Here is a 15625-nt window from a genome sequence, read left to right as displayed (position 1 = left end):
GTACAAGCATGAAACACAGTATATAATAAATGATAAAAATATTAATAAACAAAGGAAAAAAACAGCAAAAAGAACATAGATTTGTTGAGAAACAAAGTTAAAATCTTAATCTTGAGCTTTGTAAAACTGTATTTTTTAACTGCCTATGCATTTGACAAAAACAGACTAAAAGTCTCCTGAAATCAATCTTCTTTCTAAAAAAGGAAAGAGTAAAAGTGAGACAAAGAAAAGATGGTTACTGAGAGCTTAATGACTTAGTGACCGGGCAACAGTTCACTAGTGGACAGCAGTTTATTGGTTTCTTTCAGCAGTGAAATCTCCTCCTCTTGGGTGGTTTGCATTGCGAGTGCAGCTGCATACCTTTGGTGGTATCAGATATGCTATTTAACAAGGCACACATCATATCTCCCTCTAAGTGGTGAGGGTTTAGGATGTGAGCTGGCCTCTGGGTCTTCTTAAATTGATTCTCGAGCTCCAGGAAACCTTGATCTCCTGAGAGGATGGTAAAAGGAATTTGCTTGGGCAGCTGTTCATCTAGACGGCCAGCCTAAGTTGGAACAAATGGCACATGTTAAAAAATCAGCAAGTGAATTGTAAATCAAGTTACAGCTATTGCAGAACAAACACTTACAATGAAAGGTATATTAAGATTGTCGCACGCCATGAGGTTTTCATATAAAGATCTCCTTCATAAATTAAAAACTCAAAACTAATAGCTATTAAGTCAGAACCAACTGACAGTTGACCCTCCAGGGGTTTTTCAAGCTGTAAATTGCATGGGAGGAGATGTCTCATCTTTCTCCTGTGGGGCAGCTGGTAGATTCTTTGGCTCAGCCTTCCTACAGACTATGCCACATTGCACTCACTTATTGCCACTGAGTCAAAACTAACTCAGAGCCACCTCTCCAGCAGGTTTTCCAAGGCTGTAAATCACAGGTGAAGAGTCTGTCCATCTTTCTTAAATGGAGCTGTTGGTGGATTCAAACTACCAGAGAGGACTTGGGTGAGCAGCACAATTCCCTATCCTCGAGGACACTATAACCCTCCAGTCCTCATATATAAGACAAATAGGCATATAATAGGAGATCCCAACATAAAGTTAGAATACATCTAAGGTGCTTCCCAATTTCAGAGATGAATGAAAATAGAAAGTCTTAGGAGGATAGATTAAGTACAATGTCATTTTTTGATCACTCAAGAAGACCTACTCTGTAGGTGAATGCCTGCTACGAACTTGCAGACAGCAATAAATATAAAATTATAACAGATCTGACTTCATGGTAGCTGTAAACAGAACTGTATACATAAGATTTTATATTTAAAAATAAAAACTATGAAGAAAAATGATCTACACAAAGTTTCATTAAAATTCTAGTGAAGATTCAAGCAGAGAGAGAGTGGATGCTAGGTTTACATTAGCTTTTGAGTAAGATGGTGACTCACATGCATACATATGGCAAAATCAGCAGCATCTTTTCTTTTACTACAGCGAGGATGAAGGAAAAAGCATCCAATTTTGTTCAGGTAATTAAAGACCTTACAGTTCAGTGGAGGCTTCCACATGGTGTTTCCTCCTGTTATTATTTAGAAAAGAATATATATGACAGTTAAAATGGAGACAGCCAAAAGGCTAAATATAACTGAAAATACTCAAAGAAAAACACATAACAGCAAATATATTTTTTCTAGAGGAAAAGTACTAAATTAGAATGTAGGAAAACTCAGTTCTGGCCTAGGTATTACCACTTTGTTGCCTTAAAGCTCTGGGGGTGGGGGGAAGCTCTGGGAGTGAACACTAACTTCCTTCAGTCTGCCTACTTATCTGAAAACTCACGGATGTTAAGGAAAATTTAAAACTAAGAGAGTTCAAAATTCCTTAAAATGACATCGTTTCATGGCTATAAGCAGTATCTGTTTTTATAAATGTGTTAAAATGTGTCTGTTCAGTGGAAAGAAATGATTAGAAATTAATAAAATAGCAAAACTGAACTAAGCCAGTATACTTTTACTTTAAAATTCATTCCTTCACTTTATATGCTGTCTCCTCCTAGCAGATGTTAGCACAGATGTGCCCTTGGGTCAAGTTCAATTCACAGTAACCTCATGTGATAGAGCAGAATCGCCCCACAGGTTTTCGTAGGCTGTAGTCTTCACAAGAAACCACCACCTCTTTTCTCCCTTGGATTGGCCTGGTGGATTTGAACTGCCAACTTTGTCGTTCACCACTTGACCGCTTAACTATAGCACCACCAGGACCTTTCTCACTAAATAAAGCTTCTGTAAAGCAAAGGCATCGCTTCTTCAAGTTTAGCCAACTAAGAGTTAGATGGAATAACAGAGCTACGTATAGCAATAAAAATGAAATATGAAGCTGTTGTAGCATGCTGAGAATAACACTAATCTTCTAAGCAAGAGGAAAATCCAAATTATTTGTTATTTATTACTTTTTTTTAGTAATCAGTAGCTATGAGTTAGTATTAAATAGAGTTCCAATCACATTGTAGTTGTTAAAATTTTTTTAATCTACATCTAAAGACATACCAGACAGAGCTAATTTTTTTCAATAATGCAGAGTATAATATTCCAATTATACACCGAGACACTCTATTTAGGAAAGTCAGTAAAGCATCTAGAAGGTAAAGAAAGTGTTGTACCAAGTATTTTCCTTATTAACTATACCTTGAAAGCCCCAAATAAATGTTCCTTGGTTAAGATGTCCTGGAAGATGACCAAAAAAGTTTGACCAGTTATCAAAATCTACAAAGACTATATGGGTCATTGTTCGCAGGTAATCCAAATCTGGAAGCTCAACCGCCTCTTCATCTGGTAAGACAGAAACATTAATATGCATTCAGTAGAAATTATCTAAAAACATTTCAATTCCTTAATTCTAAAAGATATTAGAGAAGTAATATGCAAAAATATTAATCTTGCATGCCATTCACTCCTATTAAAATCTTTCCAAGAAATCCAAGCTTGAAAATGGCCATTTACACCTCAAATATATAGATAATATGCTGAATATTTCAGAAACTTGCTGGTTTCCCCCCCCCTCACAAATATGTCACTGTTCCTAGAGGGATCCCTCCCACATCTTTTGTAATCAGAAAAATTTTTTAAACCCTAATATTTTAAAAGAACTAATTCTAAGCCTAAATAACCCTAAACATGTACCATTCACCAAAGTTACCTGAAAAAATTTCTCTTCCTCACCAAGGATTTGGCTCTTAAACCAAATCTAGACTACTTAATTTATTAGTAGATAACTGATTCTGTGATCAAACATCCTAGAGAGCAGAAAAACATCTTTCCTGCTCTCATAGATTCTTTACCTTTCAACATTCTCCAATTATCACCCTTTTTTATCTTCCACCTTGACAAGGTCTTAAACCTTCCAATGGTAATAATATAAACATTCAATTTTTCACTTGCCCTAGTTGAGGCTCCTTCAAGTAAATTATTGCCATATACATTTTTCTCCAAATTTTCCTTAATTCTAGAGATTTAGAACCTAAATTACCTTGAAAACAGATATAATAACAAATTCCAGAAAAATAAATGAGAGGAGCAAAAGCATAAGAAAACACAAACACTGGACAGTGCATAGAATGCAATAGGTCTGAAGTTTCTCATTTAAAATACTAAAGGCGGTGCCCTAACTAAAAGGGGTGCTGAAATCTACATATACCATAAAGTAAGCCTATACACTGCCTTGGAATAGACAAGAGCAGGGCTCAGAGCGGTTGTACACTGGGTCACTATGAGCTGCAAAAGACTCGACAGCACCTAACAACAACAAGCCTATACAAATTCAATAAACAACAAAATTATTTCTTTAGGCCAAACATCCTCTCTTCAATCTATTTTATTACATATCTATTTAGAATGACATGGATTAAAATTACACTCTTCTAGAGTAAGTATAAACAACGAAATTAATACCTTAATTCTCTCCCAGGTTTTCTGCCACCATCTTCAACTGTACGCCTAATGGCCTTTTAAACTATAAATAAAAGCTTGGCTCTCAAAGAAAATCTTAAGTAAAATAAAGCCAACAATGTAAAATATTAATACATTTTTAAAGAAACATATATGGTAAGAAAAATAGTCTTTTAACAAATCTGACTTTCAGAAGGATTTTTCAATCTCCTTCCTATCTAAAAATTCTCCTACTTTGTATTTTTTTTTTAAAAAAAAAGACATTGAAGTAAGTGTTACCCAAATCCAATATATACACTTTGTTTCACTGAATTCAGAGGGTGACTAATTATGGTAGAACAGAAATTCAAATTCCTGAAAAGTATGTTGTTAGGTGCCATCAAATTGATCATGACTCAAAGCAGCCCTGTGAACAACAGACCTGAACCTTGTCCTATCCTGTCATCCTCACCTTTGACATGATACTGTTAAGAGTCACTGTGTCTCCCTTATTGTGGTAATCTAATGGATGATCCTAACATGGTTTTGTTCGGGGCTTTCTTGGATTGAAATTGGAATCATTGGTCATATTCATCATCGTGTATTATAAACATGATGGATCATACTACTAAATTCACATCAACAGTTGAAAAGTCATACCTATATTCAGGTCACTCTCCACTCCTGACTCACCGTCTGAATTTTTTGGACAACTTCCTGTCTGCTTCAGTTTTCTCTCAGGAGGTGAGGCACTGGCAGTAAATTTGTAAAGGCTTGTATTTTCAGATCCAAAATGCGCCACACTGGGCTTCTGTAAGAAGCAGTGCTTTCTATGGAAGTGCTGCTGGGCACTCTCAGGATCATGAAACGTTTTGGTGCAGGTGCCACACTTGATTACGTAATGTTGTTCTTCCTCACTGCCCTTTTCTTCTCGGTGCACTTGACGAAGGTGAGTTTTCATGTCAGCTAAATTCTGTGCCGTTGCCGAACACAAACTGCAGCGATACCATAGTTTACCTTTATCCAGCATAACCTGGAGACATCTACTATGATCTTCCTTTCTGTTGACTTTACAGATATAACTCTCACGGCAACCACAGGTTAACTGGCTGCTGGTCTCTAAAACTGGAAAATCGTCCTCAGTTTTAATTGAAGTCTGAATTTTCTCCGAGACAAACACATAATCTATGCTGTGGCGTTCCTTATAATGACTCAAGAATGCTTCTTCCACATTAAAGGTAAGATCACATAGCCCACAGAAATACTTAATCTTTATTTCATTACCATGCTCATCTTGACAGTGTCGGTATAATGTTTCTATCTTGTGAAAAGTCTTTTTGCAATGGGCACAGCTGTATCTATGAAACTGATGACTTGCCAAAGACATGCAGTGCTGCTTGACACAGTCTTGGGAGTCAAACATATCTTCACAAATCCGGCACTGCCATTTGCCCTTTGGAGGACTGCTTACTGGGGAATGATCAGAAATCGTAACAGTTGCAGAAGGTTTCTGAGCAGGTGAGCTATTTCTCAGTGTTGTAGACGGTGATGCAAGAGTTTCACCTTCTATCCCCTCTGTCTCATAAAAATATCTGTGTCCACTATGAAACTCAGTTATATGTGTCATGATAGTTTCTTTCCTTAATTCCTTTTTACACTTTCGACACCAGAAAAGAAAGTTATTTAAATGCGCTCCTCCGTGAAAACGACTCATGTGTAAGCGGATTACCCCCGAATCTTCACACACTTTCCCACAGACCATGCATTTGTAACACATTGTGTTTGCTGAGAAAACATGCTTTTCTACTGCATCTTCACTTGGAAATCGTTGATGACATTCACAAAACCAGGTTTTAACAGCTGATTTTTCTTTCTGGAAATAAACTACATCTCCAAAGCTTTCATTCTTCAAATGCATCTTCTTTTTTGGAACAGTGATATAATTTTCTATGTTAGGTTCTTTAACAGACATAGTTCTTTTAAGAGAAGAAAATTCTGGTTTATCTAACAGCACATGCAAGTCTGAAGGTGGATTATTTCCTTGATTGCTATGGCAATAAAGTAAAATGGACTGTTCCATTGAGGTAATTATTTGAACTTTATGTCCAGAATTCTGCTTGTGATTCTGGGTACTGCCTTCATCCACAAAGACTTGGTTGCAATCTGGACAATAACCTCTTAATAGGAATTTTTCTGCAACCTGGGCAATGCTCTTCTCAGCTACGGCTACAGGACCAGCATTTCGACATCGAACTCTAAATTGAATTAAAAACAAACAAACAAAAAAAACACAAAAATCTCTTTTGTAAGTATTTCCCAAATATAGGAAACTCAATTTTTGATAGTGGAAACAAGCATTACAATATTTTCTAATTAAGATGCAGATATCTAGTATTTTATCATCCTTAATGATCCAATAGCTGAATAGACAATATACAATCTGAAATATACACTTAATATTATGTAGTCAAAAGAAGAATGAAGTTCTTGCTAAAATAAGGATGAACTCCGAAGATATTAAGCCAAGTGAAATAATTTCGAAAGCAAAGGACTAGTATGACACTATTTATATGAGACATCTAGAAGGGAAACAGAAAGAGACAGATAACAAAAGGGGAAATGTATAGTTCAAGCAGTGCTAAGAACTTTGATAGTGGATGATAAAAATAATCTGGGAATAGATGGATGGTTACAACACTGATAATGCCATTAAATACCACTGAATTGTACACTAAAAAATTATTATTGTTATGGTGAATTTTTCTATTTTTTAACTTAAAGAAAAAGACCTGATTTCTTCTCTACAATAAAAAAATGCATATTGAGATTAAAAAACCATAACCTGAGCTTCATGAAAACATAATCATTTTGCTGTAAAGGATACTATCAAGGAAAAAATGCAAGAATCTATAAAATGAGCAGAAATATTTCAAAGTATATATCTGATAAGAGCTTGGAAGCAGCCTCTCCCATTTTCACGTTCTTAAAAATATCTTATCATTCAATCTTAAAATATCAAATAAAAAAATGGAAAAAGGGTTCAAGTAGACATTTCTCCAAAGAAGACATACAAATGACTAACAATCAGTTTAAGAATGAAAAGATACTCAGTATCATTGTAGAAATAAACCAAATGTCCATTAACCGATAAACTGGATGGAAGGGGAAATTGGTATGCATCCAAAAAACAATTAAAGCCACATATGATCCCATTTATATGAAATGAGCAAAACAGGCAAATCACAACAGTGGTTGTTTAGGAAGTTGAAGAAAAGGTATATGGGGAATGACAGCTAATGAACACAGGATTTGTTTTAATAGTGATGAAAATGTTCTGGAATTAGATGGTCGTGATGACTGGACAGTCTTGTCTTGTGAATCTTATTAAAACGACTAAATTGTATTTTAAAGAAATGAATGTTATGGTATATGCATCCTGGCATTTATAATGTATACAGAATGAAAAATACATGATAGCAACAACACAAGTAATGTGGAGAATGATTAAATTTAAGTTTAGATGTCCATAATGGATATAAAATTAATACTAAAAAGATTTAATTCACTAGAAAGCCAGGGGGGAAAAGGAGAAACTAATAACATACATAAATAATAGAAAATAAGTAGCAGGATAGTGGGCTTCAATTAACATATTAAAATCTACATTAAATGTAAATGGTCCAAACCAATTAAAATCTGTCAAATCACATTAAAAAGGAAAAAAAAAGCCCACATATAACTTGTCTATTAGAAATCAACTTAAATACATACAAAAATGACAGAAAATAAATGCAATTCATATACATATCATAAAAAAGTGATATATAGTAATGATAAAACAGACTCTATTATTACAGAGGAGTACACAGTAAGTTGGTTAACACATGAAGAAAATGATGACTATAAATTTGTGTACACTCAGTAAAAGACCTTCCAAAGGCAAGAAACAAACACTGACAAAACTAAGGAGAGATACAAATCTCTGATTTTTGACTGGTGATTTCAACATTCCTCTTTCAATAACAGAGTACAATTTTGGCTTACCAAAGCAGTAAGAAGAGATACAAATGCACTGTCAACACATTTTACCTTACTGATACCTCAATTTAAAGAATACACCAGCACAACATAAGACACATTCTTTTCATGTGTACATGAGGCATTCATCAAGATGGATGATAAAAACACAAGCCACAAAAACGAGCCTTAATGCATATGTTTTAAAAGACAGAAAACTACACAAAAGAAATGCATCTAATTTGAACAATATTAAATTAGAAATAATAAAGTCCTGGTTAGTTAGAAATTAACTTCTAAAATTGAACAACATATATACTTCTTTAAAAATATTTTTATTTTGTTCTTAGTGTTGATTCTGATTCATTGTGACTCTTTATCAGGTTTACAAAGTTCTAGATCTTTATGGGAAGAGACCTCTCAACTTTCTCCTAAAGCAGGACTAGTAAACTTGAACTGCTGACCTTCTGGGTAGCAGTCCAACATGTTACCCACTCTATTACCAGGGCTTCTTATTTACAGCAAAAATTAGATCAATTCATTCATTTCTGTAAGTACAATTCAGTGACACTGATAACATCTTTCCAAGTCTTACAACCCTTCTCATCTTCCCTTTTTTTTTTTTTAGAGTTGCAGACAATGCACTTATAATCACCTATGAGTCAAATTAAAAATCAAGAGAAAAAAAAACATAACTTATCAAAACCTGTGGGATATAGGCAAAGTAGTGCCTGATATTAAACATTTACATTAAGGAAGGTGATTTATAAGCAATTTAAGAGTTCATCTGAAACAGCTGGAAAAAGAGAAGCCAATTAAAGCTCAAATTTAAAACAAGAAGTCAGTGAACTAAAAAAAAAAAAAAATCAACCAACAGAGAATAATTAGTGAGAATAACATGGTTGTTTTAACAAAAATTTGACAGGTGATAGAATCATAAATGTTTAAAAAGCTGAAAATAAAAAAGAAAAAAATTTGAGGGAGCTCTGGTGGCCTAGTGGCAAGAAGCTGTACTGTAATCTCAAAGACAAGCAGTTCGAATCCACCAGATGTTCTGCTGGAGAAGGAGGGACAATCTCCTCCTGTACCAGTCAGATCTGGTACACAAGGGGAGGGGAAAAACCCAAGTAAAAAAACTCTTAGGATAAAACAAAGGATATTTCTGAACTAATGACACGTAAAGTTTCCCATATAGGATATAAAAAGCTAACTAAAAATAACAAAATTTTAAAAAATTACATTTAATAGAATCATGTTTCTTTTAATGAAAAGATGTAATAAAATAAGCAGATAAGTCAGACTAGGAAAATATGTTCAAAGTACATAAGTCAGTATAACGATATTCAATTTCTTTAACTGACCCATTAACACATGAGCCCAAGCATCATCATTCATCAGACAACAGTAAATTAAAACTATCATGAGACACTCATAAAAATAAATAAATAAAAACCTAAAATAATTTTTTTAAAAGACAAGTATTAACAAAGGAGGACTTAACAATCCCAGAAGCACACGGTTCAAATCCACCAGATGCTCTGCTGGGGAAGGAGGGACAATCTCCTCCTGTACCAGTCAGATCTGATTTGATGGTACACACACACACACACACACACACACACACACACAAAACAACAACAACAAAAGGAGAACTTAAACTCTCACTTCTCACTAGTGGAAATGTAAATGGATGCCACCACTTGGGAGAAGTATTTAAAAATTTTTAATACAGTATACATACTTTCTTTGACTAAGCAACTCTTGTTGTTATATGCTGTTGAGTCACCTGCAACTCATAGCAACCCTATGAACAATAGCTCTGAAGCCTGCCCTGGGCCAGACTCACTGACTCCAACACTCCTACCCTCATTGCCCCAGTTATTGTCATCAATCCATCTTATCCAGAGTCTTCCCCTCCTGTGACTCTACTCTTCTACATATTTATCCAAGAGAAATAAAAACTAGGGTAATGAAGGAAGGTGTGGCAGAATCAGTGAGAATGGCTCAGGATAGGGCAGGCTTCAGAGCTAGTGTACACAGCATTGCTATGACTTATAGGCGATTCAATGGCACATTACAACAATCAAAGCTATAATGATGGGAGATCTGGCAGCCTAGTGGCAAGAAGCTACACTGCAATCCCAATGGTGCAAGGTTCAAATCCACCAGATGCTCCACTGGAGAAGGAGGGGCAATCTCCTCCTAAACTAGCTGGATCTGATTTGATGGCACACACACACAAAATAATAAAATTGAAATAAGATAAATAAATAAGAACTATAATGAGATACAATCACACATCCATTAGGATGGCAATGATCAAAACTAAATAAAAAGCAAATTAACAGGTGTTGTCAAGGTTACAGAAAAACCTGAAACCTTTATCTACTACAGGTTAGAACAGAAAATGGAATATAAGCAGGTTGGCCATTGCTGTCACTGTGCAGGAGAGCATGATGATTCCTCATAATACAGTGAACTACCACATGAAGAAGCAAAAGCAGGAATGCAAATATAAACCTGTAATCAATGTTTATTGTGACACTTTTTACTATGGTCAAAATGTGTTTACAAAAGAAACAAACAAAAAACAGAAAATCATCAAAACAACTATGAGATATCATCTCACCCCAGTAAGAATAGCAAAATTTAACAGAACAACAAGCAACAAATGCTGGCGAGGTTGTAGAGAAACTGGAACCCTTATTTACTGTTGGTGGGAGTGTAAAATGGTGCAATCACTGTGGAAGGCAGTATGGTGCTTTCTCAAAAAGTTGCAAATCGAGATACCATTTGACCCAGCAATTCCACTACTAGGAATATACCCCAAAGAGACCATAACTGACATCCAAGTAGATAAATGCATACTCATGTGTACTGCGGCTCTGTTCACAATAGCAACACATCAACGGAATACTACGCTGCGTTAAAAAACAAGGAACTCATGCAATATTATTCAAAATGGGTGAGCATGGAGGACATTATGCTGAGTGAAGTGCCTCAGTCACAAAAGGACAAATACTGCATGGTGCCACTGTTGTAGAATGGGACTGACACCAGGGTTGGGTTAAGACTGACAAAAACTGGATAAATTATGTACACTGCACTGAAACATATGAGGGAGAGAACAATTTAAAAGCAATATATGATAGGGTATTATGGTTATTACAAGAGTCCAGAATTAAGGTTGCATAGTGGAGTGTACTGGGGGCGGGAGTGGGGGGAGGGGCGGTTCAGGGAATAGTATACCAAAGAAAGAATTTTTTCTTTTACTTTTCAAAGAGAGGAGTGAACTGGAGGGGTGGGCAGGGAGAAAAATGCAACAATGAATTAACAGAAATCGAAAATCTCTGTAAAGGTTCATTAAAATTAATAAAATAAAATGTAAAAAAAAATAGAAAACCTGTATGTTCAAATGAATGGACAAATATGCCATACACATACAAGGAAATTACACATCCATAAACAGAAATTAAGTTCTGATACACAGCCAAACAGATGAACCTTGAAAATATGCTGTGCAAAGTTACCCAAACAATTATAAATACTATATTACTTGAGTTACACAAAATAAGCAAATATAAAGGAAAGTAAAATTCAGTAAGTTATTAAAGTTGAAGAAGACAGAGGCAACAGAGTTAGGGGGAGGACCACACTGACTTTATGGTAATAGCAGTGTGCAGAATATGAAAAATATAAGTACTGCAGAATCGTTAATGTGGAAGCTGTGCTGGCAAATATTCTGGTGCATATACATTTAGCTATAAATTAAAAACATAAAAATTAAAAAAGCTAGCAATTTGAATCTAGCACTGCTGAAATCCAATCATTTGGCAACAAGGAGCAATGCGAAAGACTTAGAGGACAGAAATGAACACAACCTTTGCAATTTTCAAATGAATAACTACTAAAGTTCATTTTGTGTATTTGATTTTAGCAGGGCGCTGAACCAGACTGTCATGAGCATATTTATTTATAAGGAAATGTAATACTTATTGTGAAAACTGGAACCATACAAAGTTAAAACAGAGCTGAGTGGTAACAGTTAATACAGGGAATGTCAGTAAGGGGCTTGGAGGGAGTATGTTTCCATTATGTTACTGTTTAAATTATATGGCTGTATAGTTTAAAATCTCTGTAATAAAATAAAATGCACAGTCATGATGTGAACTCAAAGTGTAAGTCAAATCAGAACCCCAGAACTGTTAATCATTATAAGCAACCTCAGTTTTGGTAACAAGTTACTCAACTGATAAAAATCCTTAAACACAATTGTGTCATTTTGCAGAATACAAACTTTTTTTTGTTTTAAAATTTATTTCAATGAACATTTACAGAGATTTTGGATTTCCATACATTTATTATTGCATTTTTCTCCCTGCCTACCCTTCCCCCCCAGTTAAACTTTTACTGTATATTTAAGAAGTAACAAAAATAATGAGAAAAACATGGTATCTTATAGAAGACAGGGATAATCTTTCCACTCAAAAATGCAGGTGCAGGCCTGCTTCAGTTTTGAGGTCAACGCTGGTAATCTCATTTGTGAAGTCACAGCATAAACAAATAAGAATTGATGAATCCTATTATTGCCTCATCAGAGAAATCCTTAGTAAAAACAAGTTTCCTACCTCACTATCCGTGATGGCTTAAATTATACAACTATATAAAATAATCATTTGTCTTGTTATAATTGATAGAGGGAACATCAACAAATTACAAACTTCTTTGGGTAACAAACAGGATTGACAGCTATTACAACCCAAACATAGAGCAACTCCTTGAAGGAGATGTAGCTTGTTTAAAGGTATCCACTGGCTTAGGAAATAGTAAATGGTAATGATAAGATAGAGTTTAGTGCTACTCTGAGGTACTTAGGACTTGGGCAGAGGGAGAAAAACTACAAAGACAAGTTCCCCTACCCAGTAATATTACCTGAATAAAGGTGCTTGAAATCTTGCTGCTGGAGGAAAGATGGAGAAAGAGAGGAAAAGATAGCATCTATATACAAAATAAAGACCATGTTTTGGATCATTTGTATAAAAACTTTTAAAAAGCTTCATGAGAAGATAAAAAAAGGAATTTTGATAAGTGACTTGCTTTAAAAAATGATCAGGTTTGTTTTTGGTTTTTTTAAAGATGTGATAATGTCAGTACAACATACCTTGCTTTAAAATACTATTACAGAGTTAAGAGAATAATGAAATAAGATTCCACTATTGAAATTTCACCAAAGATGTATTTATGATGTGGTTTCTATACTTGTGTTTGTTTTATTTCATACTAAAAAGCCTCAACTCATTATTACCGCACTGGGACTGACTCACAGCTGACACTTCAGAGTGTTTTCAGAGGCTGTAAATCTCAGAAGAGGAGGAAGCCCATCTTTCTCCCATGAAGTTAGCTGTTGGTAGATTGAAAACACCTGCCTCTGAATAGGCAAAAAAAAAAAAAAAAACCCTCCCACACACTGTAATTTTCTTAGTTATTTAATATATTTGGTCTTCTCTTGAGATTTAATCTTTCACATGTGTACTTAACTTTGGTGTGTGTTGTTTACTTTAATCTCTGGTTCATTTTAACTCTTCTCTCTTCTATATATACATATTCACAAACACAAAGAACTCAGAACTACTAATCTGTTTTCTTTTGACAATAATATTGATATATACTATTTTTGTACCTCTAATTTCTGTCCTTAATCTCCAAGAAGATATACATTCTCATTTTAAAAGGATAGAAACACAGAATCGAATGCCAGATTGCGAATTATCCACTGATACAGTTCATTTAGATTCCCTTACATGAGATAATCAGAACAGAAAGAATGAGAATGTTCACACATTATGAAGCATATAACCAAGTGGTGAAGAAATTACTGAAGAATCATCTAAACTGCTATGTAAGCCTTCGCTGAAAACACATACAAAAAAGGTTACTTGGGATAAAAGGGGAAAGCAAGATATTTCTTTACAACCCACAACTAGACCCAAACAAACCTGAAATGGGCTGTGAGCTCCATGTGGGAATGCAGTGTCTGGTGGCAGGCCACACACTTGACCTGGAAGGGAATATCTTTGCAGAGACTGATCAAAAGTTTCTTTGCAAAAGATGGAAATGATATTGGATGTGCTACTCCTTTGTCATCTGAAAAACAAAATAAACTCACTTACAACGTCATTTTAAGTACAGGGTGCCCAAACATTTTCCCTTTGACTTTTAACCATCAGAGTTGATCTATATTAAAGAACTTAGTTATGAAAAAAATCCATGAGAAGTAATTTTCTAACCTAACTAAAGATGGTACTGAATTCACGCTTGAATTAAAGTTTCCGTTTTAAGTACAGAAAACATCAACTTCTCAGTTATCATGAATATACAAACATCTTCTTAAATATGTTTCCTTCCTCCAAGTTTGTGTTCGTTCAATCCTCAAAATAAGTAAAGCTAGTAAGAACTGATAAAGAAAAGTTTCACTACTGTGTTTCTCAAACTAACAAAAGGATAAGGAATTGCAATTATTATCTGAGAAAAAGGGTAAATCAGGAAAAGAGTAGTCTAATAATTTGCAACAAGAGTATTAACGTACCACCCAGTTTAAAACTTTGAAGGAAATGATTCTTTCCAGACATATGCTTCAAACACTCATCCTTGCTGCTAAAGAGGAGGAAGCAATTTGGACACGCAAAACATTGAATAATCTGAGGAAGAAGGTTGTTTTTATGTCCATCATTTGCAGCTTCCTAAAATATAAGGAAAGCTGTATTATAGACAATTAAAACACTCAGTGTTTAAAGTCAACTTTTAAATACTCCTATTTATTATCTACTTGAAATATTTTATATTAATGTTATCTCCTTATTGTTTATTGCTTTTTCTTTAACCCACTCCAATTTTTTATTTTCTTGTTGTTGAGAATATAAAAAAAGACCAAAACATATATCAACTCAACAGCTGGTACCTTGAAAGTTTAGTGCCAATAATTACATTTTTCCAAATTGTGCAATCATTCTTTTTCTGAGTTGCCCCTCCAAAATTAATATAAACTCACTACCTCTTAAGTTTCAATTTTCAAAATAAAAACTTCTTCCCCTGAGGGTGAATGCTAGAATAACAAAATAGTAGTAGTAGTAGTAGTAGTATGTGAATATGTAAATTTCTATTCTTCCCCTTAAGTAAAAAAATTCTCTTTTTCTGACAACAGAACTATATTTACTTTCTATGTGTTTTTCATGTTTTATCAATACAAACATGTTTTACAAAAATATATAAATGGGTTATATTATTTTTTAAAATATTTTCCTTTATTCTCTCTACTCTGAAAAATACAAAATTTTAAATGCCTCTTTTTTCGTTTACAAATACATGCATTCTTCCATAAATGTCTCCACATTTAGTCATTTGTAAAAAAATATAGTCAGCATATAAGAGGCAGGGTCAATGTTTTATCAAATACTGTCAGGTTATAGACTTCCTAATCCACAATATTCAATGGATTCAATGGTAATTCCTAACCATCAACTGTAATTTTTTTTCTCTTAATGATTGTGGTTCAACTGTGATTTAATCAAACACTCATTTTCAGTTTTTATTATAAATATGGCTCAATGTCAAGAAGACAAAGATTCTCACCACTGGACCAATTGGCAGCATCAGGATGGATGGTGAAGAGATTGAGATTGTACACAGCTTT

At 34.4% G+C, this 15625-nt stretch overlaps 1 protein-coding gene across 1 annotated transcript in view; it reads right to left on the bottom strand.

Annotated features, from left to right (window-relative positions):
• Window positions 1-272: 272 nt before the first annotated feature.
• Window positions 273-15625, bottom strand: part of ZNF451 (zinc finger protein 451) — a 77833-nt gene continuing 62480 nt past the window's right edge. Inside the window, exons 8-13 of the mRNA XM_006893145.1 lie at window positions 14522-14675; window positions 13932-14079; window positions 4579-6173; window positions 2680-2823; window positions 1444-1574; window positions 273-547 (exon numbers count right to left, since the gene is read on the bottom strand). Of these exons, the coding sequence (XP_006893207.1) occupies window positions 305-547; window positions 1444-1574; window positions 2680-2823; window positions 4579-6173; window positions 13932-14079; window positions 14522-14675 (2415 nt within the window). The 3' untranslated portion in view covers window positions 273-304. The remainder of the gene's footprint in view (window positions 548-1443; window positions 1575-2679; window positions 2824-4578; window positions 6174-13931; window positions 14080-14521; window positions 14676-15625) is intronic.

This window comes from Elephantulus edwardii, unplaced genomic scaffold (assembly GCF_000299155.1).
Source record: "Elephantulus edwardii isolate Elephantulus edwardi_28Jun2011 unplaced genomic scaffold, EleEdw1.0 scaffold00124, whole genome shotgun sequence".
In the NCBI taxonomy this organism is placed as follows: domain Eukaryota; kingdom Metazoa; phylum Chordata; class Mammalia; order Macroscelidea; family Macroscelididae; genus Elephantulus; species Elephantulus edwardii.
This window is presented reverse-complemented; position numbering and strand designations above follow the sequence as displayed.